We start from the raw sequence: 13,024 nt of genomic DNA, 5'->3' as shown, positions 1-13,024 counted from the left end.
CACAGTATTCAAGATGTGGTTTCATCAATGTCTTGACTAACCGATGTAAACCATCCTTGCTGTATGTTCAATGTAAATGATAACATCCAGTTAGTTGCCTTGATTCCGTGCTGTGCCTGCCCACTATTTGTGATTAATGCACCAGGACACCTAAATCCTGCTGCATCTTGATATTCCATGGTCATTCTCCATTTAAGCAATACTGTGCTTTTTTTTCATACTTCCTGCCAAAATTAGCAACTTCATGTTTTCGCATTCGTTCAATATATCCATATCCTTCTGCAATCTCCTTATCATCTTCACAGCATACACTCCTGCTGATCTGGGTGTCGTGTGTGAATTTAGCAAAAATGCCTTTGCTCCCTGAGCTAAGTCATTGGTTTTTATAAAAAGATGAGCTTCAAGGAGCCTCTAGCATAGACCCTTGTGGAGTTCTGCTTGCGACATCCTACCAATTAGACAAAAACCCATTTGTGCGTACTCTAAATTTTTTGCCATCCGGCCAATCTTCTATCCGTGCTAACAATTTGCACCCACATAATGATATTTCATTTCTGCAATAATCTTTGTGGTACCTTATTGCCTTCCGGAATTCCAAGTACGGTATGCCTACTGGCACCCCTTTGTTAACAACACACTTTACTCCTTCAAGGGAATCTGTTAAATTGGTTAAACCTAATTTCCTTTTCACAAAACCATACTGACACTTCCCAATTACCTTAAGTGCACAGTTTTAACCTCTTTAATGAGCGATTCCAATGCGTTCCCCTCAACCGACATTTAGCTAACTGACTGAGCAGACAGATTATAGTTGCTACTTTACAGAATGATGGAAACTTTCTTGAATCTAGGGAGTTTTAGAAAATTAATGCCAACTGCTCATTAGCAACTTCTCTCAATGCCTAAGGATGAGGTCCACTTGGACCTGGAGACTTATCAACTGCAGCTCCATCAGTTTGCTTATTTGACTTCTCCCACAATTGTAATTTCACGAAGTTCCTGTTTTTCTTTCACCTCCCAATTTATAGCTATTATTGGAATGATTGTGAAGACAGAAGCAAAATATTTGTTCACTTCATACAATATTTCCTTATTGTCTATTAACTCTCCATTCTCAGACTCGGAAAACCTACATATGCCATTTTGTTTTTTAAATGTTTGTAAAAATTCTTGCCATCTGTTTTTACATTTTTTAACTAGCTTTCTCTCTTAATCTAATTTCTTCCTCCTGATTAACCTTTTTAGTAATTCTTTATATTCTCAGCTGCTTCTCATCTTTGCTCAGTTATATTTTTTTCCTTGAGTTCGATGCTGTCTCTGACTTCTTTACTTAACCAGAGAGGGTGGGTCCTACACAAGAAACTTTACTTCAGTGTAGGAATATATTTATTGAGTATTCTGAAATATCCCTTTAAATGTCTACAACTAACTGTAGCCTAGTGAGCCAGTTCATTTCTCAGTGTGATGATGTTTATGTGTAGGTCAATATAATAAAATGTGAGGCTGGATGAACACAGCAGGCCAAGCAGCATCTCAGGAGCACAAAAGCTGACGTTTCGGGCCTAGACCCTTCATCAGAGAGGGGGATGGAGAGAGGGAGCTAGAATAAATAGGGAGAGAGGGGGAGGCGGATCAAAGATGGAGAGTAAAGAAGATAGGTGGAGAGAGTATATGTGGGGAGGTAGGGAGGGGATAGGTCAGTCCAGGGAAGACGGACAGGTCAAGGAGGTGGGATGAGGTTAGTAGGTAGATGGGGGTGCGGCTTGGGGTGGGAGGAAGGGATGGGTGAGAGGAAGAACCGGTTAGGGAGGCAGAGACAGGTTGGACTGGTTTTGGGATGCAGTGGGTAGGGGGGGAAGAGCTGGGCTGGTTGTGTGGTGCAGTGGGGGGAGGGGACGAACTGGGCTGGTTTAGGGATGCAGTAGGGGAAGGGGAGATTTTGAAGCTGGTGAAGTCCACATTGATACCATTGGGCTGCAGGGTTCCCAGGCGGAATATGAGTTGCTGTTCCTGCAACCTTCGGGTGGCATCATTGTGGCAGTGCAGGAGGCCCATGATGGACATGTCATCTAGAGAATGGGAGGGGGAGTGGAAATGGTTTGCGACTGGGAGGTGCAGTTGTTTGTTGCGAACTGAGCGGAGGTGTTCTGCAAAGCGGTCCCCAAGCCTCCGCTTGGTTTCCCCAATGTAGAGGAAGCCGCACCGGGTACAATGGATGCAGTATACCACATTGGCAGATGTGCAGGTGAACCTCTGCTTAATGTGGAATGTCATCTTGGGGCCTGGGATAGGGGTGAGGGAGGAGGTGTGGGGGCAAGTGTAGCATTTCCTGCGGTTGCAGGGGTAGGTGCCGGGTGTGGTGGGGTTGAAGGGCAGTGTGGAGCGAACAAGGGAGTCACGGAGAGAGTGGTCTCTCCGGAAAGCAGACAGGGGTGGGGATGGAAAAATGTCTTGGGTGGTGGGGTCGGATTGTAAATGGCGGAAGTGTCGGAGGATGATGCGTTGTATCCGGAGGTTGGTAGGGTGGTGTGTGAGAACGAGGGGGATCCTCTGGGGGCGGTTGTGGCGGGGGCGGGGTGTGAAGGATGTGTTGCGGGAAATACGAGAGACGCGGTCAATGGCATCCCTAAACCAGCCCAGTTCGTCCCCTCCCCCCACTGCACCACACAACCAGCCCAGCTCTTTCCCCCCCCCCCACCCACTGCATCCCAAAACCAGTCCAACCTGTCTCTGCCTCCCTAACCGGTTCTTCCTCTCACCCATCCCTTCCTCCCACCCCAAGCCGCACCCCCATCTACCTACTAACCTCATCCCACCTCCTTGACCTGTCCGTCTTCCCTGGACTGACCTATCCCCTCCCTACCTCCCCACCTATACTCTCTCCACCTATCTTCTTTACTCTCCATCTTCGGTCCGCCTCCCCCTCTCCCCCTATTTATTCCAGTTCCCTCTCCCCATCCCCCTCTCTGATGAAGGGTCTAGGCCCGAAACGTCAGCTTTTGTGCTCCTGAGATGCTGCTCGGCCTGCTGTGTTCATCCAGCCTCACATTTTATTATCTTGGATTCTTCAACATCTGCAGTTCCCATTATCTCTCTTTGTGTGTAGGTCACCTAGTTATGTTTGAATAGTGAAATCTGAAGACCCTTGGTTCATCCGGCCTTACCCCATTCAGAAATATTGTTCATCATGAGAAATACACTTGGCAATGCCTCCAACCTATGTAGAAGTAATAGAAAATCCAGATTAACCACAATCCTATTCACAGAGGGAGCACCCTCACATCCCCATATTACCCACTTTTTATGGAAACGGTGAGTTTGCTCTAACCAGATCCAAATTTTGCTTGATAGTGTTCAATGATTTGGAGTCTGCTTGGGAAAACAACCTGTTCAAGTGATGAAGGTTTTCTGGTTTTTATTTGGTAAATGTTTTATCTGGTAAATATTTGGCACCCGATCAGAGGAAGTTGGATAATTTCTTCCTCTGTTATTTGTGTCCCTGTTTGATATGTTTCTGAAAAGTATGGAAAGCTTATGTTTGATGTCAACAAGTCTGTACCTATCCTCATTTGATGTCCAGAGATGCAAATTCGTACAGGAGTCAATGCATAGTGATCAACAGTGTCAGTGTGTTTGTGTGTGTGTGTGAACACTTATTACTGCAAGAAGTTGTTTGGGTGTCTGTATTTATGGCCCTATTTGCAAGTGACTTTAATTGATTGTGTATGTATTCTTACTCCAGATTTCTGAAGTGAAAACCTGACCTCCTCTTCCATCCTTTTTAAACAAGTTTTGTTTTCAGTTGGAAGCCACGTTTTTCATTGATGAATTCTGTTTATTTCACAGGGAAAACCACCTACAAAGAAGGCAAAAGTGTTAAACAAGGCCTCATGGTCATCTAAATTGGGGGCATTTCTGCAGCAACAGTCCAGTGGGAAGGGAACAGATGTTGCACAGAGTAACAACTCAGGTAAGGCTTGTCTTACCTTGTTACAGATTGCTACTGTGTTGTACTTTTGGATCATTACAGTCTTTGCCTTGTTTGTACAGGACATGTATCAAAGAAATCATAGAAATTTCACCAAGTGACCACTCCTTAGCCGTGAGCCACGATACACAGGGTGGAACCATCAATATGTTGTTAGTTGTACGGTTTAGTTTTCATTCGGAGGATGTGGATGTTGCTGACTAAGCTAACATCAATTTCCCATCAATAATTCCTCGAGAAAGTGGTGGTGAGCTATTTTCTTTCAAGCCCCGAGGTGCATGTTCACCTGCAGTGCTGTTAGGAAGGAAGTTGACCCAGTGACAGTGAAGGAATGATAATATTGTTCCAAGCCATGGTGGTGTGTGGCCTGGAGGGGAATGTGCAGGTGGTGTGTTGCCATGTTTCTGTTGCCATTGTCTGTCCTGGTGGCTTAGAAGGTTCTATGGTTAAGTATAAACTGGTGGTTTGATGTTTATTTTTATTCATCATTTTCACCACATATACAGAAGTCAGGCACCTATACCAAATATGCTGTTAGTAACCTTGATGTGCTTTGCTTCTTTCGACACCAAAGATTTAACTTTATCGATTTTTGATGGTTGAAAACTATTGAGAAATGTAGCACAAAGCCAGATGGACACTACAGTGCGTCATCAGTCCTGTTAGTGGTATTTTAATTGAATTCACTACGTTTCCTTTAAAGATTAGTTTGGTTCACTGCTCCTTTTGAGGTGCTGTTTATTAATTATCTGTTTAATTAGTAATTTGTTTTCCAAAACAAAGAAACAGTGAACCACTATGTTAACAGGAAGGATGTAGATGTGTGCTGCATTCTGTAAATAAATGAATCTCTGGAAAAAGATTAGCCTTTAGTTTCATACTTTTCCATTTATCCAGTTAATGGGTTGGATGGATGAGGATTCCCACCTGAAGGTTGTCGCATCTCTACTGAGCAGATCTTAACGACAAAACTGGAAAGTATCAGTTAGAAACAGGATGACATTTTTGCACCCCCTGTTCTTCCAAGGTTTTGTGATCAGTTATGATGCTGGCACGAGCTAGTCCAGTCAGGATTACCACAAGAGCATTGCGCTTAGAACCCAGGAAGTGGGCCAACACTGAAATCAGAGATCTTGGGTTTTCACTGGCTGTGCTGGGTACTAGGAAGTTGTGACTTCATCTTCCTTTTTCTAGTCTATGGTCATCATAGTTGTAACTGACTTGCTGCAAGACCATCATAAGGCTAAAATGTTTCCTGCTTCCATCATGACCTTTCTTAATTTCTCACATGGTTGACCACGCAATTCTTCTGTACTATCGTCCTGCGCAGTAGGATTCCTTTTACCTGGTTCCGTTCTTGTCTAATATTAATCAGAAAATCACTTGCAAAGTCTTATCACTCCTGTTCATTATCTCCAGCATTCCCAAAGGATTTATAATTGGTTCCCTCCTATCTATCACATACTTGCTGCCTGTTTGACCAAGCCGTCTGAAAACCCAGTGTCCATTTACATGTGCATACTTTGCCCACCCAGGTCAACCTCAACACCGTCTCTGACTCTTTCATGTTGTTAAACTACCAGACTATTTATCTGGCATCCAACACTGAATGAACAGAATATCCATAAAATAAATACTTGAAGGGTTGAAGCCATTGTTCTCGAATGCCTCTTTGAACCCTCCTTCCCTTGCTGCCAACTCTATCCCTCTCCCAACAATAGTCTGAGATTAAACCACCCTATTCACAGCATTTTGACTTGTATTTAAACCCTGGTTGGGCTTCTGCTTCATTTGTGCCAATGCCAACACTGCCTTCTTCCTCTTCCATAACATGACTTTGCCGCAGTCTCAGCTCTCCCACTTCTGAGGCCCTCTCTCAGGCCTTCATCAGCTCTACATTTGACTATTTCCCCATACTCTGGTTGGTTTCTCATTTCAGCCTTTGTAAATATGGAGCTCATTCAAACTACTGCTGTCTTTCTTAACAGGGGAACAGAATTTGGTGCATGTTATTTCTGCGCATGCTGACTTACAATGACTCCCAGTCAAGCAGCATCTTTATTTTTAAGTTATTGCTGTTTTCAGATCCTTCTCTTTTCACCCCTTTCTATTTCAGTTACCTCCTTCAGGCCCCCTAACTTCCAAGATGTCTGCCTGCTCTTATTCTGACTTTTTATACATTCCCAACCTTAATCTTTGCACCATTGATGACCAAGCCTTCAGGCCCATTGGCCCCAATCTCTGGAATCATCTTAGCAGACCTTTTTTACCTCTACACCTTACATTCCTCCAGCAAGACTCTTGTTACGTCCTACCCTTTTTTAAAAAATAACTCATTTGGCTTCCTATCTCTAACTGTATGGCTGAATTACATACCTTGTTTTGTAATTTACTGTGAAGCCCCTGGCGGTGTCATTGCACTAAACAGTTCCATTGGGCAGAAGATAGTAAAAATTTATTTACATGTTTGAATAGATTCAAAAACAGCTGCATTCCTGCTGTTATCAGACTCTTTGAATGGACCTCTCACATACTAATTGTGGCATCTGTCTTGCGCGTGTTCTCTTTGTATCTTTTCTGCACTCTGTTCTGCTACCCTGATTTTTTTTTTAAAAAGGTATGATCTGCTGGTTTAGCATGCAAAACAACGCTCTTCACTGTATCTTGGTACATGTGACAACAATAAATCAATCAATGCTATATAAATTTAAGTTGTTGGTGAGAGAGAGAGAAGGCAACTTCCTAGAAGGGCTGCTATTCAAGTGGCTGCCAGGGGATGGGCAAGAGCATCTGGAAGACAGTTGCCTTGAAATTTTCCCTGTCGCTGTTTTTCCTTGCAAAATAACATTTCTTGTGTTAACAGCAGGGCAGTAGCCTGTGGCAACACCTTCCTTTCCTCATTGCTGTAGGTGGAGCTTGAATCTGTTTTGAACTCAGCACAAGTTTTATTACCTATTTACCTATTGCAAACCCGGCTGTTGGGTTCGTTTTTCAGAGACCCTCGCAGACTTGATGCAAGACCAAGACACTGACCTGGTTACAAATACACAATCCTTTATTATTAAGCAAGTACGGGCTGTGGAGGATTGCTGTACGCAACCTAGCACAGAGAGCTGAGTATTGTGAGTGATTCTCCCTGAACAGGGGACAGTCCCTGCTTTTATACCCTTGGAATTGGCGGATACATAAAACAATTACTACATCTGCAACATCACGAGTATGTGGTCACGATGCTGTCATGAGAACAGGATACAGCTTTGATCGTCACGACATGTATAATAACGACAGGATGCGATTTCAAGTGGTAACGACTGCCTGGCTTGATCAAAGGTCACTGACCTGGCCAATTCGGCAGAAACAGCGGTAGGCAGCAGTGTGGGGGGGTAGAGCCATAAAGATTACAGAGCTTAATGCTTTTATGTTTACAGATGTTTCACAGCCCTACAGATGTTTCACACCCAATCCTATTCATGCAGGAAGTTGAGACAGTGTTCACATACCCCTGTATGAGGAGATAAGGAGCATAAAAACTTATGGGATGTTAACCCATTAACATCTCACAGCTTTCCCCAATAACTCTTCTTTGGCTCTTCCCTTTAAGCTGCTAACCAAGGATTTGAATGGGGGAAATATATCGACGAGCACAAATGCAAAGCCGCTCCTGTCGGCTGCTTCAAACATGTGAGTAATACAAGATATGCTGCTGTTGTGTTTGCGGTCACTCACTCACTCTGGTTCACTATTTCGGGCAAAGGGACCAGTAGCATCCAGTTCTCAGATTTGTGGACACCTTGCTTTGAGATAGTGTTTTTGGGTAACGAGAGGCTGGGGTTATGCTGCTGGTGGTATAGGTGAGGTTCTGGTTCCTCCCTGCTAGAAGGGACGCACTTATTCTCTAATGGACAGCAACATGAGTGAGATATCAGTAACTTACTGCAGTTATACATGACCTTTGGTGAGGTGACACCTGGAGGATTGAATGCAGTTTTATTCTCCCTACCTTGCCGCAGAGAGGGTGCAGTGGAGGTTCACTAGGCTGATACAATGACTGTGGACCTTCTATGAGGAGAGATTGTTTTGACTGAACCTTTATTCACGAGTTTAGAAGGATGAGAGGGGATCTGATTGAAATGTATAAAATTCTAACAGAGCAGCACAGACTTGATGGAGAGACATTTTCCCTGTACAGGAAGTCTGCAACCGAGGCGTCAGTCTCAGTATAGGGGGTAGACTGTTTAATGAGATTAGGAAGCATTTCTTAACTTGGAGGATGGTCAACTTGTGGAATTCTCTACCAGTGAACATTTTAGAGGGTAAATCTCTGAATATATTTGCGAAAGAGGTAAATTTTTAGATTTTAAAGACATCAAGGATTATGGTGAAAAATGAGAATGTGGCATTGAGATCAAGTATCCATCAAAATCATATTGAATGGTGAAGCAGGTTTGAAGGGCCAAACAACCTACTACTGCCCCCTAGTTTCTATATTAACTCTGTAAATTTAAATTCTGCGTTTGGGCCCATGCCTTAGTGGAACTGTAAGTTGATTTCTGGTCATGCTGTGTCTCTGGTGGGCGGTATTGCTGAATGATATCCTTTGATTTCTCCCAGTGTGAGGTAATCTGCCTGAGATGCACAGTAGACAGAGTAGTTCTCAATATTGTGTTCAGAGTCTTCAGCCATTGCTGTATCATTTAAAAATTGACACTGCATGTTGTGCTCCAGTGGGTGCATGCAGTTGACATCACTGGGATAATCCAGTTTGTGAATGCATAATCTGTTTTACCTGATAATCTGTGTTTTCAACAAAATTGGAAACTTCAAAACATATTTTTGATTTTGGGTTAAAGTTGAGGAAAACTATGCTTTGCAAGTAAAGCTTTCCTCTGTGCCCCTTAACTTAGTAAAGCAACGATTGTGTATCTTAACTAGGTAGAGGGAAGGGAGCTGCTGCATTTGCTGTTTGCACTGTAGTGTTATTGAAAATGGAGAAATCAAAGATAACTTGTCTGACCAGTTTACTGAACACTTCAGTCACAAGCCTAGTTCAGAGTTTGATTTGTTTGCTCTTTTAATTTTCTGTCCAAATCTCACTCTGTCCTCGCTTACCTTTCTTTAACATACTGCATTGCTCTAGTGATATTCCAGGAATAGCACCTTGCCTTTAAATTAAGCACTTTGCAACTCTCTGGATTTAGCAGTAAATTCCAGCATGTTATTTCTCCTTTCATGGAATGTAGATGTCACCAGCCTTGCCAGCATTTGTTGCCAATCCCTAAGTGCCCTTGAACTGGGTGGCTGGCTAGACTGTTTCTAAGTCAACCATCTTGTACCGGGTCTGAAATTGCACAGAGGCCAAACTAAATAAGAATAGTAGATTTCCTTCCCTGAGTGTACTAGCTTATAAAGACAAATCGATGATAACTACATGGTCATCATTAGTGAGACTACTTTACAATACTGCTACAAATATGTACAATACTCTGAGATAACAAGGTGGAGAGCTGGATGAACACAGTAGGCCAAGCAGCATCATAAGAGCAGGAAGGCTGACATTTCAGGCCTAGACCCTTCTTCAGAAAATTTTCCTGCTCCTCTGATGCTGCTTGGCCCGCTGTGTGCCTGCTGTGTTCTTCCAGCCCTACACCTTGTTATCTCGGATTCTCCAGCATGTGCAATTCCTACTATCTCTAAACAATGCTCTTCTTTGTTAATCAAATGTAAAATCCACAGCTGCAAAGCTGGGATCTGAACTTATGTATCCCGAACTTTCGCCTAGACCTCTGGATTATTAGTCTGGTAACATTACTACTACACCACCATCAACTTCAATTTCAGACTGTGACGTGAATAAGAAATGAGAGTAGGTCATTTGACCTTTCAAACCTGTTCTGCCATTCAGTAAGACCATGGCTGAACTGATTTTAGGCTTTACATTCCTGTCTACCTCCAATAGTCTTCCATCCTTGTTTAAAAATATGTAATGCTTACAGCTGTTTGGACAACTGATACTGGTAATTGTCTGCTGTTGCCTTTACCAGACTCATCGCCAAAGCAAAGTTCCACATGGTCATTTTAAAATTTTAGGATGATACAGTGCAGTAGGAGGCTGCATTTTATCCGTGCCAGCCTTTGAAAGACTTATCCAATTAGCAGCAGCCCCCTGCCCCCCCAACCTTCCCTTGTAGCCCTGCAAATCATTTCTTTAAGACTTCTAATAATCGGCCATAATTTAGCTGGGCAGAGTAGGTTCAAGGAGCTTAGTGGTCGACTTATTCCGTTTCAGAATTTATTTTTGAAACTATTTTCATTGCTGTTTCAGGCTGTGTATGGCTCTCTGTCCACTTTTTTCTTCCTATCTTTGCATTTCTGCCTGCTTCAATTGCTGTAGCGCTTATCCAATATTGTGCAATGGATGAATTATTGTCCTGTATTAAGTTTTATCAACATCCTGAGGATGATTATTGACCAGAAACAGAGCTAGACCAAACATATTAATACTGTGGGAACTGGGCCCAGAGGCTCCGAAGTCTGCAACAAGCAACTGGCCTCCTGACTGCCCATAGCTTAACCATCATCTATAAGATGCAAGTCCATTCTGCCCAGCTAAGTGCAATTGTAACAACATTCACTCAAGATGTCCAAGACCATCCAGGACAATCACTTCATTGGCACCCCATCTAATGCCTTCAATATTCACTCCCTACACTACCAATACACAGTGGCAGCTGTGCATACCAATTTCTCCAAGACTCCTGCAATAGTAATTTTCAAACACACAACCGCTGTTGCCTGAGGACAAGGGCAGCAGATACGTGGAGCACCACACCAGCAGGTTCCCCTGAAGTACCTCGCCATCCTGATTTGGACACGTATTATTGCTTTTTCATTGTCACTGGGTCAAAATCCTGGAATTTCTTCCACAACACCAGTCTGGGTATACCTGCTCCCAAAGGACTGGAGCAGTTGAAGAAGGCCGCTCACTACCTTTGCACGGGCAATAAATGGCAGCTATGCTCACATTCCGTGGAGTAACTAAAAATAAATTCTCTCTGTAAACTTTCTTAATAATGTCTCTCCACCTCTGTCTCTCTCCTTTTTTTATTTCTCTCTCTCTCTCTCTCTCTCTCTCTCTCTCTCTCTCTCTCTCTCTCTCTCTCTCTTTGTCTATTTCTTAGTTGTTGCTGCTCTTTGTCACTCCTACTGCCAGTAAATCTGTTGCATGACATACTGTTCCTGCCTGCCTTTGTTGTCCTCACACATCCACTACGTCGCACGTCTGCTACTGCTCTGACCATCGGTCATCAAACTTCAGTAGGTCAGCCCCTCTTTCTGCTGCCTCCACTTTCGCTGTAGAAGAGACCTGTGTACCTTTTCAGCTCTGACCAAATGGCTGTGAAAATATTTATATTTTCTTTTCTGGATATCACCTTTTTTGGAGTTATTTTTGTTTTTGTAATTTCAAACACCAGTGTGTTTGTCTAATTGCCTGTATATTTTAGCAAGCATCTTGGCATCCACATTTCAATGGCCTGTATCTTCACAGATCTTCAGTAATGGTCCAGATTTCTCGATTGCTTCATCCTTTTTGTCTTTTTACTCTGGCTAGCTCTCTGATTTCTTTGTGACTTTTTAAAAAAATTACTGTGGTTGGTTCGCCCACCGAGCTGGTTCATTAGGTCGCAGACGTTTCATTACCCTACTGGGTGACATCATCAGTGCAGCATTCGATGAAGCGCTGTTGTTTTCCCACCTGGTATTTAAACTCTGGGGTCCATTGGATTAGATTACCTCATTTCCGGTTTTCCTTCACAATGGTATACATATATGGGGTCGAGTTCTATCTGTTTGATGGCCTTCTTAGTGGACAATCAGGCCTGTAGGAATTCCTGTGCTTGTCTCTGTTTGGCCTGTCCCAGTTGAACTGGTGGTTCTCCTTCTCCATTCACACGGATATGAGTGAGTACTTGTCGTGTAAAGCAACAAAAAGACATGACCAGTACTCGCTCCCCTCCATTCACATGGATGAGGAGAACCACCAGTTAGATTGGGACAGGCCAAATGGAGACAAGCACGGGAATTTCTAGAGGCCTAGTTTTCCTCCAAAAAGGCCATCAATAAACATGTGGAATTAGACCCTGTATACACACCACTGTGAAAAGAAAAACTGGAAATGAGGTAGCTAATTTCAACAGAGCCTAGAGTCTAAATACCAGGTGGGAAAACACAACTGCGCTTCATTGGAGGCTGCACTGATGATGTTAACCAGGAGCATAGTGAGACATCTGTAAACTAACGATAATAAAATGTGAGGCTGGATGAACAAAGCAGGCCAAGCAGCATCTCAGGAGCACAAAAGCTGACGTTTTGGGCCTAGACCCTTCATCAGAGAGGGGGATGGGGAGAGGGAACTGGAATAAATAGGGAGAGAGGGGGAGGCGGACCGAAGATGGAGAGTAAAGAAGATAGGTGGAGAGGGTGTAGGTGGGGAGGGGATAGGTCAGTCCAGGGAAGACTGACAGGTCAAGGAGGTGGGATGAGGTTAGTAGGTAGCTGGGGGTGCGGCTTGGGGTGGGAGGAAGGGATGGGTGAGAGGAAGAACCGGTTAGGGAGGCAGAGACAGGTTGGACTGGTTTTGGGATGCAGTGGGTGGGGGGGGAAGAGCTGGGCTGGTTGTGTGGTGCAGTGGGGGGAGGGGACGAACTGGGCTGGTTTAGGGATGCAGTAGGAGAAGGGGAGATTTTGAAACTGGTGAAGTCCACATTGATACCATATGGCTGCAGGGTTCCCAGGCGGAATATGAGTTGCTGTTCCTGCAACCTTCGGGTGGCATCATTGTGGCAGTGCAGGAGGCCCATGATGGACATGTCATCTAAAGAATGGGAGGGGGAGTGGAAATGGTTTGCGACTGGGAGGTGCAGTTGTTTGTTGCGAACTGAGCGGAGGTGTTCTGCAAAGCGGTCCCCAAGCCTCCGCTTGGTTTCCCCAATGTAGAGGAAGCCACACCGGGTACAGTGGATCCCCCTCTCTGATGAA

The 13,024-nt window shown here is 43.9% G+C and overlaps 1 protein-coding gene across 3 annotated transcripts in view; it reads left to right on the top strand.

Annotated features, from left to right (window-relative positions):
* Window positions 1–13,024, top strand: part of LOC125447227 (lethal(3)malignant brain tumor-like protein 2) — a 158,294-nt gene that overhangs the window by 8,781 nt on the left and 136,489 nt on the right. For all 3 annotated transcript variants that reach the window (XM_048521472.2, XM_048521471.2, XM_048521470.2), the window contains exons 4-5: window positions 3,847–3,970; window positions 7,590–7,669. In XM_048521472.2, the coding sequence (XP_048377429.1) occupies window positions 3,847–3,970; window positions 7,590–7,669 (204 nt within the window). The remainder of the gene's footprint in view (window positions 1–3,846; window positions 3,971–7,589; window positions 7,670–13,024) is intronic.

This window comes from Stegostoma tigrinum, chromosome 38 (genome assembly GCF_030684315.1).
Source record: "Stegostoma tigrinum isolate sSteTig4 chromosome 38, sSteTig4.hap1, whole genome shotgun sequence".
In the NCBI taxonomy this organism is placed as follows: Eukaryota; Metazoa; Chordata; class Chondrichthyes; order Orectolobiformes; family Stegostomatidae; genus Stegostoma; species Stegostoma tigrinum.
Note: the sequence above shows the minus strand (reverse complement) of the source record. Positions and strands in the feature narration are given on the sequence as shown.